We start from the raw sequence: 14175 nt of genomic DNA, 5'->3' as shown, positions 1-14175 counted from the left end.
TGCGTCTATCTCCCACTGAGGTGCAATTTGAGATTAATTGGTTGACTGTTTATGTTTTCAGTTTACAGCTCATGAGTTTCTCCTGGCCTCCTTTGCAGTTGGGCCCCTTTTGTTTAACCTATCTCGCGGGCACGCGCAAATTATTCTTGCGCGCTCACGTATCCGCGGCCCCGAGTAAAAAGCGGACCACGTGACCGTTTTGGTCGAATGGCATTTTAAATGTGAGTGCGCGCTCCTTGAGCAAACGAGAGAGCCGGAGGAGCTGATAACCCGCCGCACAGCTAGCAGCTTGTCTCCACGCTTAAAGAAATCCCTGGGAAAACAGCACAATGTCTGAAGAAAAGCCAAAGGTCAGTACTGCGTTTCTCTACCGTTGATGCCATGTTAGCCCGTAAAGCCGGCTGCTAGTTTAACGTTAGCACGAGCTGCTAAGCTAGCCCCGTCCTCAGGTTGCACATACCGCATTTGAGCGGGTCGAGGCAGAAAACAAAGGTTGACCAATTTGCGGATCTTTTTGGTTTTAGGCGCATACTTCAGGGTTTGCACCCAACCACAAATATCAACATCCACCCCTGCTGGCCTATGGTTCACCGTCAAATTGAGATAGGTTAGCCAACGTCGGTTTAAGAGATGGCGAGTAAAATGAATGATTTGTTTTCCTCTCATTTGCGCCATTGTGGCTTTCTGCGCCAGTTTGAGCACGGGCTAGCTTGCTATGCTAACCCTGGGAAGAGCCCAGAGGAGTGTGTGTGCGGTGTTTGGCTGGAGAAGCCCACCTCCCAGACCAGCCTTCTCTTGTTAATGATAGCTAACTTAAGTTAGCTCGCTTGCTAGTTAAGTTGTAGTTTTAACGCTAACTGTAACCGGTGTTCACATCAACGCGAGCTGGTGCTGATCACGTCGGTGCGTCGGCGTTTGCTTGTAGTAACAGACGGTGTTTTAAACAGGAAGGGAAGCGTCTTCAGTAATGCTTCCTTCTTACATTTTACAATGCACATTCATCTGCTTCTTTCTCGCCTCCGCTGTGCATGATGTGAACATGTGTAGTAGTTAATGGGCCGGATTCATTCGCCGCAGATTGCGTGATGAAGTCGGTATTATTCCTGTCGGTACAAGCAGCCACCGACACATTGAAGTGGTCGACAGCCTGCAGATGATCTGACCCCAGGTCGATGCTGAGCACCGGTGTGTTGACGGTCTTTTGTTGCAGGAAGGAGTGAAGACGGAGAACGACCACATCAACCTCAAGGTAGCTGGTCAGGATGGCTCAGTCGTACAGTTCAAAATAAAAAGGCATACCCCGCTCAGCAAACTAATGAAAGCATACTGCGAAAGACAGGTAAGTTTATTCCAAATGTCTCAAACATGAACCTTTTTAATGTCCTGTGTTGACGTTAGCTGACCTGACAATAGTATATCAGATCAAGTAACTGTCATTAAATTAATTTGTTGAGAATTAACTGGATGCAAAATCTAATGTATGCTTTCTGTCTGTCCTTTCCTTCACAGGGACTGTCAATTCGTCAGATAAGGTTTAGGTTTGATGGACAGCCAATAAATGAAACCGACACACCTGCACAGGTTGGTGACCGCTGGACACATGGAGTCGAGTCATGGAGATGATTATTTACTGATCAGTTTGTTTTACTTTAGTCATCTAGTGATGGGAAAACAGCAGCTAAGACGCATGTTGATGTTCCTGCCCATGACTATGGATGGGATTCATGTGGGTTGGTGTTTTGCATACAACAACGCATTTAATCTAATCAACTGTGAGACATAAACAATACGTAATTTTGCGTCAAGGCGGTGGGCATGTGCAAGGAGGACACACCCAGACAATTATTTGGTTATATTGTTTATTTGGGACCGTTTTTATTTAGTTTATTTGCTGAATAATTTTAAACTACCCCTCTGCAACAGGTATGAATTTTGTTTTGGGCCTGTTCATTCTAATTGAGATGTTCTTATATGTATCACTTATGATTTAATTCACAACATGGCATGAGAATAACAAGATGAAAGGTCATTTAGAGATATGATTATACAGCATCTCATTTCACATTAGATGTCAACAACATGCTTGTTATGTTTCGTGACTGCATCTTGCATGGTTGAGACTTCATCACGTTGAAAGAATAGGGGTATTTTGCCCAAATTTCTTTAAAGCTGGATGGATGTTTAGATTGTATTTGTTAAATCCGTTGGGAAATGTTTATAGATGGTAGGACAGTTTATGGTACTTGAAATGCCCTGTGCAAGACACATTGAGGGTTTCATACCTGGCTCTGCCTCCATGAGGGAAAAAAGCCCTTTACAGTTGCTGTAGAATAAATTATATCTGTGCTCTTGAATCACTAATGTGTAATTTTTTATTTCATTTTTTTGTTCCAGCTGGAGATGGAGGACGAGGACACTATTGATGTATTTCAACAACAGACAGGAGGAGTCTTTTCTTAAGTGGGACGTGGACTCTTTGAAGAACATCCACACCTTTTTTTTTTCTTTCCATGTTGTAATTGTTTATTTCTGTTTTTACTTCATTCTTTTTTTTCCCCACTGTGCTTGGCTAAACGTCAGGCTCCTCACAACATAAAAGAGAGTAGTAGGAGTTTGTTTTTTTTCTTCATTTGGGGCCAAATCCTAACTTTGAGATGCAGGGTAACTTTTTTTAAAGACATGTTTTAGTCACATAAATGGATGATTTTGAAATTGCCCAGGGCAGGGACACATCTCAGCTCAGATTTGGCTCATAATGAAAAAAAAACTCACAGTTCTTTTGATGTTGAGATGACCTCCTGCATGTCTCATAAACCATAAGCTGAACTACATGCCAAAATCTTTTTTTGTTTTCTTTTTGTTTAACTTTTCCAGATTGTTGTAAACATTGAAATTCAGGATGGGTTGAACTAGTTTTAATTCATGTACTTGATTGATTGCTATGTGGAAAACTGCTGGAAAGGAGCTTGTGGTTTCTCTCCATAGATGCTAAAGGCTCTATGCCATATTTCTAATGTACATTTTAGCTGTCTCTTTTGTTTGATAAACAGTTAATGACTGTGTTGTATCATGCCCATTTTACCTTCAACATTTGCTAAGAAAAATGCGGATAAAGATCCATATGGATGGTTTACCTCAATACTGTCACCCTCGATGCAGATTTGACTGAATGGAAAATAAAGTACAGCAATGTTTTTGGACCAAAAAGCTAAATCAATAGTGTTCTTTTTATGAAAGGGTTTGGTTAATATATACATCTATGTAAAGGGTTTACCGCTACTGTAGCAGTGGTCTTTGTTGTTGCACAGCAGGAGAACTTCTCTTGATGTGTAACTTCATTTCTTTCCACCTTTTCAGGACTTACAATAAAATATAATTCACCTTTTACCAGTGCAGATATTGAGTGAGCTCATCTATGTTTATATATACTTCATACTTCACTGTATAAACAAACATTGAGTCAATGCTGTGTTGTCGATTTGTCCATCAACCTATCCAAACATTATCGACAGATGCTTAGTTTGTGTTGACTCTTGTGTGTTGGTAGAAATCTTGTTTTATAAGAATGTCCGCCTTCATTTTAAAAGTTCACATTGGCAGATATTCCACTTTTTTTGTACATTATTTGTTGTCCCTATACTGTATACAATAAATATAGTTTGATACTCAGCCTCTTGAATTATATGTGACCTTCCAGTTGTGTGAATCTGCTATACAAAATGCATATTTTTGCTACAGAATTCGGTGTTAATGTGAAAAATTCCCATCGTGGGTGTAAATGAAGCCATTAAAAGGTTAAAGGCAGGACTCCTGACTGCATGTTGAAATGATCTCTCCTAACTGTGGTGGCTCAATCTGTGGTCATTGTCTCATGTAACCAGAGGTGCAAATAAACAGTCTGCCCACTGAATTTATGTTACTGTGGAAACTTAAGTCATTGTCTCCAGATGTGAGGCCTTGGAACAGAGGTCAATCTGTCCAACTCCAGATTTAGATGATATTATTATAGTCTCCCTTGAAAAGGCTTGCGGTATTAAAGGAAAAGTTCACCCAAAAACGACCTTACTTAATTACCTACTCCCCTCATTTGGATGGAAAGTCGTGTGAAGTTTTGTCTTCCACAAAACCATTCTGGAGCTTCACAGTGAAACTGTGTTGTAGCATATTTATGAAAAGCTGATGGGGGACACAGCAAAACATAACTCAAGACTGCAGAAGCCTTGAGATCTCAAATTGATTTGAAAAAAGATGTTGCTTAGCTTTCAAAGTGCAGTTCAGTTTATGCAGCCACTTCAGACGGGGTGCAAGCTAACACTTAGCTTAGCAGCAATGTTGTTTAGCTTTACAGTGAAGATTTTGACTTAAATGTCTAACATAATTTTTAAATCACTTTTGGATCTGAAGACTTCAATTATGCAAGCTAAGCTGTATGGAGTCATATACCTATTTTTACCTCTGCCAAGGTGGTTATGTCTTCACCCATGTTGGTTGGTTTGTTGGTTTGTCGACTGGATTATATAAAAAATACTCAATGGATATCCATGATACTTGGATGGAGGATGGGTCTTGACCCAGAATAGACCCCCTTTAATCTCTGGTGCAAGTCCAGATAAAGGGACTGATCCAACATTGTTTTCCTCCATTGGGGGATAGGGCATTTTTTCCCAATTTTTCTATTTTTTTTTATTTTTTTTTATTCTCAGGGAATAATGCATGGATTATGATGGAAAAAACAGGTCTATTTAGGTGGCTGGTATCTATGAGTGAGTACAAGTTAATGCAGAACCTAGATTTGGTGAGTTTATATGATGGTTAACCATTGGATATTGGATTAGACTTGATTAAAAGGTACTGTTGTTAAGAGCAATTTAGTGTATCCTTTTATGTTTTAAAAGTCCGCATCTACTTCCGTTGATTAGTAGAATGCTGCGCTGCTGTTTTTTAGTGAAGCTCCAGAAACACAACTTTCTATTAATACTAGAAACATTTAATTTGTTTATATTTCAGCAACCTGATGCAGCAAGCAATACACTTAACATACATTAGAGGGCGTCATTGTTCTAATGATTCACGATCGCCGCACGTGAGCTACTCATCTCCAGCCCTTAAATTAAAGTACAAAGACACGTTTGTTGCTCCACTCCAGCCTTGGGAGGGCCATAACTCCATGAGTATTCTCTTATTTAAGAGGACTTCATTTCACAGATGTTACTTAACTGTGCGGCCAAATGAACTCCCTGTGAGGCTCCTCACACACTGTTCTGATTGTGCTGCCTTTATTTTTGGCACCTCCTTTGCATTTTATATTTCCTGGTGGAGATATCTGAAACCTTGCATATTCCCCCAATCCTCTCAGAGATGCAGCTGCAAGGTGCCCCCTCCACCACTCATACCCCCTCTGGCTTCTGATGCACAGCCTCTTGGAAGGATATATGTTGTGTTTGGTGAGATGTTAATGCATGGTTAAAGCATTTCATGGCAGTCTGCTTTGTTCTGTCTTCAAGGTGCCATTTTCCAAAATCACCTGCAAGGACTGACTGAACCTGAGAGGCCTCCTGGAAAGAGGGACAGGGCCAAAGACAGTAATGAATCATTGTTACACACACAGGCAACAAGAGTCCCATCGACACATTGTGTTTTTTGTTTCTGTGTGGGTCACCATCAGCTGTGTCAGGGACGCTTGTTAAGGCAACACATACCCTCGATTGTTTTTTCACTGCAGCTAATGCAGAGACACTTTGTGTTATCATTATTGTTTTACAGCTCATTCATTGTCTGTCTGACACCATGCACTGCACGGCTCTGCTGTCAGCGTACAGTAAGCGCCATTTGTTTATTATTGTGACAAGATAATAAGTGGATAATTGAGCCACTCGTGTATGTAAAACAAGAAAGGAATTATTTTCACATTAAAAACAAATGTGTATTCTTTGAGTTTATATTCATATGAATAACTAACATAGACTTGTATTAATATGTGTATAAAAGACATAATTGCATATGAACTTAGAATCTCTTGATGAATGAAATTCTGCACCCCTTCCTTTACGGGTTTGATTTCCAAATAAGCAAACCATGGACATGAATTCAGTACTGACCCTTAACATCGTTAGTAATGTTTTCATTATTGTAAAAGAGAACAACCATGACTTATCTTAACATGTAACCTTGGAGAGAGTTTTCTTCAAACTATGACAGAGAAGGTTCCAGGATTCTAACCCTCAAACAATGCATGCTGGGAAATCTGCTAATATGCCAATCACATTTCTTTACAAATTATTAATAAACTTGCAATATGTAAGAATTGGCCACCTGTCTAATTCATACTCAAAACAAATTAGGTGCAGCCTATTAACAGGAAAACTGCTAATTGCCTCTTACTGTAGTTGCCATTAGCTAATTAGCTCAGTTAGCCGTGCAGCTAGTTGTTGGGACTGTGTCAAAATGTTCACCACAGGAGCTTTAGACCGGGACTGGCTGGGGCTAGCTGGTTAGCATGCTAACTTCTGTGTAACACAATAAATAAACATCATAATGTCAAACTGTTATTTCTTTACATAATTTTGATGATTTTGAGTAGTTTTACTTTTTTCTTTTTTCTTTTTTTTTTTACATCTTGTCCCATTAATGAGTTGATTGAACTTTAAAGTTTAATTGACTTTAAATGAATCATACTTGGATTTTTACATTTTCATAATGAATGAAAAAAAGTTAAATCCACTAAATTTCTGTAGAATTTTGACTGAAAAATGCACACTAAACATAAACATTACCCAATATAATTTAATCATTTGATGTATGTACCAGGTTATTAAATTGAATAGTAGTTTGATTTTAAATCCCGCATCATGATTAGGATTTTCTTCCTCTGCCCTCATTGTTGCTTAAATGTAACTCTGCTTATTTTCAACACTGGTCCAACATGCATTTGTATTTGTGTTCTAAAGATAGGCCTTTAAGCTCATTTCCTCACAGCTGTAGTTACATTCTTGATGTGTTACCAGCTTGAATAAGCAGCATCCTCTAAGTAAATAAGTGGATAAACATGCAGTCTACAGTACATACAGTGCACTATACAGGAGGAGGAGGAGGAGGAGGGGTCCTCAGAGCAAATCAACTTAACTCTGAACACGTAATGATCATATGAGGTCAGTCAGCTGTGTTTTGCATCCTCAGTGCATCCAGCCAGCGACCTCTGGTGTGACACCCTCCCCTGTTGAACCGCCCCAGCAGCCTCAATGAGACCACTGTGCATCAGGAGAACTTCTGGATTGTCTCCAGAGCACTGCATGCTGATGTCACCCATTGTGTGCGTAATGTGGTCTCCGCCCTGTCAGCGGATCAGATTTCACCGTAATGCATGTTGAGATGTTGTCTCAGTGACTGTGTTATCATAAAATTGTAGTTCAATGATAATTCTTGTGTTTTTTCTTCATGATACAAGTGAACAAATGAAGAGGCACTGTTGATTGTGCAGGGAGTTTGGATCTCTTTGAGTCATCAAAAGTGTTCTACATCAGACATTTTTACATGTCTTAGTTATTAGTAATAACAGTAACAATGGCTTCATTCTACTCAACTGTCCCAAGTAGTGTGACAGTGAGCTAGCATGCACAATACCAGGACCCCGAAACTGAAGCAGTTAAATGGAATTCAGATTTCATTCTTTTTAGGATTTACACCTGTAATTTTTCTCTCTTCTAACCCATGGATGTTTTTTTTGTTTTTTTTATTAAAAATCCTCAGATATAATCTGGACAAAAGACTTGTCTGTGTTTGATAAAGGTTTCGTCCCAAGGCTATTAACTGGAAAGAGATGTTACAGACAAGAGTGGCAGACAAAAGTTAAACAAATCACACAGTGGCTCCGGGTGTAGAATCTAATCCTAGAAGAAGAAATGAAACAAATTAGATTTCTCAGTTTCCTAAAGAGCCGCTGAAAGCATCTAATGGAGCCGTCTAAGAAGAAGTATATTCTATAAACTGAGATTATCGATGCAACAACAAGTACATTTAAGATTTACAGTTATTCAATTCAATTCACTGCAACCAGTTATTTCACAACATTTCACAATGTGATACACAGAAAGGTGAGTAGTTAAAAGGAACTAGTGAGGAACAATCTAATGATAATTTATGAATCTTCAATGAGTAGGTCCTGAATTATTCAGATTTGAGGACTGTATTGAGTGTAATGATGAGTTACTAGAGTATAAACTTCACTTATGTGAAAGGGTAGGTTATCATAAGGTAATGAAAGACCACTAAGTAAAAGCTTAGCACTGTTTATCAATAAATATTAATATTTATTAACTAGGAGATGATTTTGAGTTACATGGGAACAGACTGGGAGTTAGGAGAACATTTTTTAATAACCAGCATGAATAAATGGCAAATCTACAGTTGATTAAACATTTGAATTCTTTATAAAGAGCAAAAGATCATGGCTATACAATGATAAAATAATAAATTGTAAAAGTTTATAAACATCAATTGCGATTTTATAATGGCCATCCCGTTAATGTTTATAGAAAACTATTTTCAAAGTATAATAAACATTAGTTGCAACTTCACAATACACAATTCCTTCATAAATAGTGTATATATAAGCATTTAATTGTTTGTTAACAGTGAAATAACTATTAATTTACTATCTATTAATGGTGTTATTATGAAGTGTTATCTGAGATACTGTCTAAATGATTCAGTAGGCAATTATTAGTTCTTTAGTATGTGTGTTTTGAAATAACAGCTTATTTCTTCATGAGCTGTTCCTCATCAGATCCTGATCAACTGTGAGTCACTGACCAGCACAAACTAGTAGCGACTCATTAATTCCTAATTACTTAATCACTAGTTACCCTTTCTGTGCCCCCTACAGTAAAGTGATTCATCATATTAAGTAGTTAGGGAGTGGTCCCTTGTTACCTCATAATAACCCCACCGTTACACCCCCTTTTTAATAACCATGGTGTTAAAGTTGCTATTTGTAATTTAAAAAAAAAACAAAAAACTGGTGCTTTGAGATGGCAGCCGACAGGTCTAACAATCCCACCCAAAGTGTCCGTTTTTGACGAGTTGGGAAACCCAGAGCATTATCATATGACAAGAAAATCAAGTTATTATTATTTTGTTCATTCAGTTTATTCAGTCATGAAAATGAAGAGAGTTTGTTTATTTTCGTTTAAAATCTGTCAATGGAGATCTGATAAAAATTTCTACATTTTAATGCTGTTGTTTTTTTTAGATAAGCAGTACTAATTATTATAATTAAAGTTTAGTTTAGACACTTTAAGTACATTTTGCTGATAAAACACAGAGAATTTAGGACTTCAACTTGTAAATAAGTATTTATAGACTGTTGCATTTCTATTTTAAGTTCTTCTTCCACTGCTGTTATTTCACTAAAGCACCAGAAAATGCCCCCACAATCAATACATTAATAGATTAAATGCAATTGCCAACACATTATCATAGAAAAAAAAAAATAGGCGAATGACGTCACAGCACATGTATTCATCTCAGTTGACCAAAGTTTTGTCGGACCCAAATGCAGCACAGAAAATATATCATCTCCTTGGCTACAGTTTTTTGGGAGCTACGCCCCAAGTAGAAGAAGAAGAAGAAGAAGAAGAAGAAGAAGAAGAGGTGGGAGGCTTACTCCTGAAAGAGCTCATTGTAGGGAGGGTATGGGAGTGTGTGCAGCCGCGGTGTGTGTGCCCTGAGTGTGTGTGTGTGTGGAGCCCCCTCCCCTCCTCAAACGAGCCGGTCAGCAGCAGAGGGATTAGAGGAGGCAGCTCCGCTCACTACAACTCACAGGCGGACGGAGGGGGGAGACTGCAACAAGCGTGTGAATCATGCCCGTCGTCATTACTACCGACTGGGAGTGGAGCCGAAATTGTGCAAGATACGGATAACAGCGAAGAAGAAGAAGAAGAAGAAGGGGGGAATTGAGTCAAGTTTCCAGGTCCGCCGTGAAAATGCCTCATAACACCCAGGGGCTCCTCTACTGCTTCTCCTCCACCTCCTCCCGCTCCTGCTGCTGCTGTTGGGACCCGTCGCATAATGCTGCCTCCCTCACACGGGCTTTATGTTGAAGAAGAAGAAGAAGAAGAAGAAGTGACCAGGAGCGAAGCTGTTCAGGCGCAAGTGAGCGAGAAAAGATAAAAAACCAAAGGGGATATTTGTTTTTGTTGTTTTTATCGCCGTACGGAGATTTTTTTTTTAAGTGGGAAAAGAGAGGAGAGTGACGGAGGAGAGGAGTGAGGAAAGGTGGGGGTGAAAAGTTGTTGGTCAACGAGGAAACATGGGGAACGCAGGGAGCATGGACCAGCACACTGATTTCAGAGGACACAACATGCCTCTGAAACTGCCCATGCCTGACCCAGGTGAACTGGAGGAAAGATTTGCAACCGTGCTGGTAAGAAAAAAGAAACTAATTTTAAATGTTTGTCTCTTTGTTCCCCTCCATGCTTCAGTGTCCTGGGACATGGACAGCTGTGTGTGTGTGTGTGTGTGTGTGTGTAGGTTGGACCTCTGTTTGTCCAGCACGCCTGCTCTTTGTTGTTCAGGGGGAAAAAAGGGGTATTCCGACCAAAAATGTGCACAGAGCTTTGCATCTGTTGCATTCCTTTTCAACCCCCCCCCCTTCTTTTTTTAAGTTGCAGTTTATCCAGCCACTTAAATCTGAAACCTCCTATCAAACATCCACATTTCGGCTCCTTTGACTCCACACTACAAGATAATAAATGCTTCCCAGCCACCTCCGGTACCTGCTTCTGTGAATTTTCCAAGTGTGGTCACATGAAACACCTGCAGTCATAACACACAGCAAATTATTGCTTTTATGGCTTTTTTTTTTCTTCTTCTTCTTCTTCAACTTTATGAGTCCAGACGCTGGCTGGCTCACTACTGGAGCTGTAAGTGCCCAGCATGCCAGGGTCCTTTGAAACATCTGTCACATCATAAAGTGTCAACAGCGTCTGTCAACAATTATGTTACCTGGGAGCGGACGGCTGAACATTCCTGGTGCTGCTGAAAGATCCCTCAAGCACTTAAAGGAGCACTTGATGTAATTTGGGAAAATTAATTCAAACTCGGAAATGTGATATTTACAATACCAATGGTGCACAGTGTATTTTTTGTGGAGAAAGATCTTTATTGACTAAACACACTAAATAAACAAACATAATTTCATGCTGTTTCACTTTGTTTATATGTGGCGGACCCTGCCACCGTTCTAGCTACAAACAGTGTTCAGGGGACCTTATTTTCCTCTGAGAACAGCTTGTTTATTCAATTATGGAAATTGATTCCTGAGTTTAGTACCTCATTAATATTGTAAGTTAAAAACTCCAAAACTACATAGTGCACCTTTAAGGTCCGTTAAGTCTGTCATTTTGTTTGTTTAGTCATGAAAATCAACCACTGAAGATTTTCTTTCTCCCAAAGATCAACACAGTGCCCATTTTTAAAGAGGTTACGATGTAAGACAGACATGTAATGAAGACCAGATTTAAGAGTAAAGGTGTTTATGTTGATGTTAGTAGCTTTGTTTGTGTGGATTTAGTTGTAAAAAACAGAGATTTGGTGCTAAAGCGTTACTCACTCCACTTTTTGCTAATCAGGAGAGTTTCCAGCACACAGCTCTCCCAGAGTCACTGAATAAAAAGGCCTAAATGGAAGAACAGTGGAGTGGTGGTGAAATCTGAGAGCTGGCAAAATGTGGGTCAAACGTGATTGTCGCCTGGCCAACTGCTCTTATAAACATTAGCTGCTCAAAGGAATTTGACTTCTACGAGCAGGTTCTTGTGTTGCAAACTTGTATTTAAGATGACAGAAAAGGGTCTAATTTTCCTTCTGTGCCTCCTTTTTTTTTTTTTTTTGCTGTTGCAGAGCTTTGTTTTTGTTAATGTTGCTGGTGGCACAGATCTTTTTAGCCTGTAAGCCCATGACAGAAAGTGGATCAAGTTGAGTTGGAATTCAAATCACTGTTGTGTAGTTTGGGTGTGATTGCTTCTTGTCAGACACTGATGAATCCCATTCAGAAGACTTGGGAGGGTAGGAAGTGTTTGCCGTCACATCACAGAGGGATTTGAGTCGTCCTCTTCAGTCACCTACTTCCTGCGAAGGTATCCCCGTCTCCCATCTGGGTCCATAAACTCTCTGAGGAGTATATGTCAGGGGTGAGCTAATGATTAGGATCCACAAAACTATTCCTTATTACGCTTTCCAGAAAGATAAAAAAAACCAAAACTAGAGGAAATTGGTGGGGCTGGCTGTCAGAAATCCTCGTAGCATTTCAGGAACACCCCCGCTCCCTCCCTTCCTCCTCCCTGCTGCCAGCGTGATGCCTCAGCTCTTTGGCGGGATGGAAGCCCTCCAGCATTAGAAGAATTTAGAGCTGTAATCACAGAGTTTAGTGTTATTTACCACCATTTAAACCCTAATGTGTCTCAGCCGTGCCTGATGGCAGTTGGCTCCACTGAGCGCCACCGTGAGTGGCACAAGTGGTGCGACTGTGATGACCTCACTTGAGCTTGAATGGGAGATGATCATTTGGAAGATGCCTCGTCAAGCCTCTTCTTTATATCTTTATATCAACATATAGCTAAGCGGTTATCAGTGCCAATGGATCACAGTTGAAGTATTCTTGGCTGCTGATCAAACACTGTTTCACCTGATGGTTAGTGAGTTCTCATATTGTTTGCCAATGCTGAGCCTTAATTTGTCACATCAACACCTACAAATGTTTTGATTGATCTGGTTTGGCTGGTTTCCCTTTTTTGTTGAGGAAATTCTTGTTAAAACATTTCCACATAAAAAGGTTGTAAAAAGGACAACATCTTTGTTATATATTTTAATGAGTTTTTTTCTTTACACTGTGTCAAAAGTTTGGAAAAAGAAAAGCTTTAATTTGAAGTTTGCATTTTATCTGGTCACCTGTTGCAATAACTTTGGGGGGAAACATTTACTGCCTGAGCCATGTCGGATAGATTTTCATCAGCAAAAGACTATATTCACATGGCGGCAATTTTCTTTTATCACGATCAAGGTGGAAAGCTCGAATGTGGTACTGCAAGTCGTATAGATGTAGCGAATGAAAATTTGAGCCATATTTCATGGTCAAACAACATATTTGAAGGCCTTAAGCTAATGAAAGACAACAATTAACGTTAGCGATCAGCCACTACCACTTGATGCTACATTATATAAAAGGAAAACTGTAACTCAGTTCCCTGATATCAACGCACACACTGCTAATGTTAGCTATTGTCTAACATTAGCTTTTGACATGTTGTTTTTAGAGCTGAAACGATTACTCGAGTAACTCGAATAATTCGATTCCAAAAAATAGTCGAAGCAAAATCTCTGCCTCGAGGCTTTGTTTAATTCCTATCACCCGCGCTATGTGGCCTGCTTAGCTCAGGGATCAATTTTCCACACAGACTGTTTTTGCGGACACACACCACTATGTTCAGAATTGAGTGGGCGCGATGGCGGAGAACCAAGAAACCGTCCGTCAAAGACAGAGAATGTCCAAAGTTTCATTTCACACTTTAAAAAGAAGATAACAAAGTGCAACATCTCTACTGCAAAGCAGAACTGGCGTACCACAACATGCACGTAAATAATGTTTCAATATCTGAACCAAAAGCATCCAGCTATTAACACCAGCTTACCAAGCGTCGCCGACACAAGCTAACGTAAACATTGATGTTAGCTAATTTAACGTAGCCTACCATCGCTACTAAGAACATATGGTGTTTGTAGAGGCTGTAGCCTGATGTCAGTATGACCAGATATCATGTTAAGATGTGGAAACGAATTTTTGTTTAATTGCAAGAGAGTAATAGCCTACACCAAATAACTCCTTTCCCCACACACACACTCCCTCACTGTCCCTCACGCACACGTGCACACATGAACAAACACACAACCTTGCTCCCGGTGTTAGGAATACTTGTAATAAATACCTGTATTTTTTTATCAGGAATAAAAGCCAATTGCTTGGTCTATTTAACAGGCCTGTCATTTTCATTATGCATTACTTGGTATTGTTGTTTAATAATGCAAATTATTTTTTATTAGATTTCTCGATTAATTGATGGGATAATCGGTATAATACTCGATTCTAAAAATGTTCGATAGCTGCAGCCCTAGTTGTTTTACATC

General features: G+C 39.6%; 2 protein-coding genes and 1 long non-coding RNA gene across 14 annotated transcripts in view; all 3 read left to right on the top strand.

Annotated features, from left to right (window-relative positions):
* Window positions 1–192: 192 nt before the first annotated feature.
* Window positions 193–3697, top strand: sumo3b (small ubiquitin like modifier 3b). Its single transcript, XM_030429162.1, has 4 exons — window positions 193–350; window positions 1211–1339; window positions 1510–1581; window positions 2395–3697. The coding sequence occupies exons 1-4, from the start codon at window positions 330–332 to the stop codon at window positions 2458–2460; spliced, it is 288 nt and encodes a 95-aa protein (XP_030285022.1). The 5' UTR covers window positions 193–329; the 3' UTR covers window positions 2461–3697.
* A 1839-nt stretch (window positions 3698–5536) lies between these two features.
* LOC115587757 (uncharacterized) lies at window positions 5537–7344 on the top strand. The gene is made up of 3 exons (XR_003985159.1): window positions 5537–5582; window positions 5764–5818; window positions 7177–7344. It is a non-coding gene; the product is annotated as an uncharacterized LOC115587757 (long non-coding RNA).
* Window positions 7345–9629: 2285 nt separating this feature from the next.
* The window catches only part of fmnl2a (formin-like 2a), a 65546-nt gene continuing 61000 nt past the window's right edge, over window positions 9630–14175 (top strand). For 5 of the 12 annotated variants that reach the window (XM_030428344.1, XM_030428339.1, XM_030428348.1 and 2 more), the window contains exon 1: window positions 9631–10420. In XM_030428344.1, coding sequence (XP_030284204.1) covers window positions 10307–10420 — 114 coding nt within the window. In that variant the 5' untranslated portion in view covers window positions 9631–10306. Of the gene's footprint in view, window positions 10421–14175 lie in introns of all 12 variants that reach the window. The other 7 variants (XM_030428342.1, XM_030428350.1, XM_030428349.1 and 4 more) reach the window with 2 other exon arrangements.

Source organism: Sparus aurata, chromosome 9 (genome assembly GCF_900880675.1).
Source record: "Sparus aurata chromosome 9, fSpaAur1.1, whole genome shotgun sequence".
Classification (NCBI taxonomy): Eukaryota; Metazoa; Chordata; class Actinopteri; order Spariformes; family Sparidae; genus Sparus; species Sparus aurata.
Note: the sequence above shows the minus strand (reverse complement) of the source record. Positions and strands in the feature narration are given on the sequence as shown.

Bases quoted from the DNA above. Each gene is read 5' to 3' on its own strand.
- sumo3b (XM_030429162.1), top strand. From the start codon at position 330: ATGTCTGAAGAAAAGCCAAAG. The intron at 351-1,210 runs GTCAGTACTGCG...CTTTTGTTGCAG, and splicing joins TGTCTGAAGAAAAGCCAAAG to GAAGGAGTGAAGACGGAGAA. The intron at 1,340-1,509 runs GTAAGTTTATTC...TTTCCTTCACAG, and splicing joins AAGCATACTGCGAAAGACAG to GGACTGTCAATTCGTCAGAT.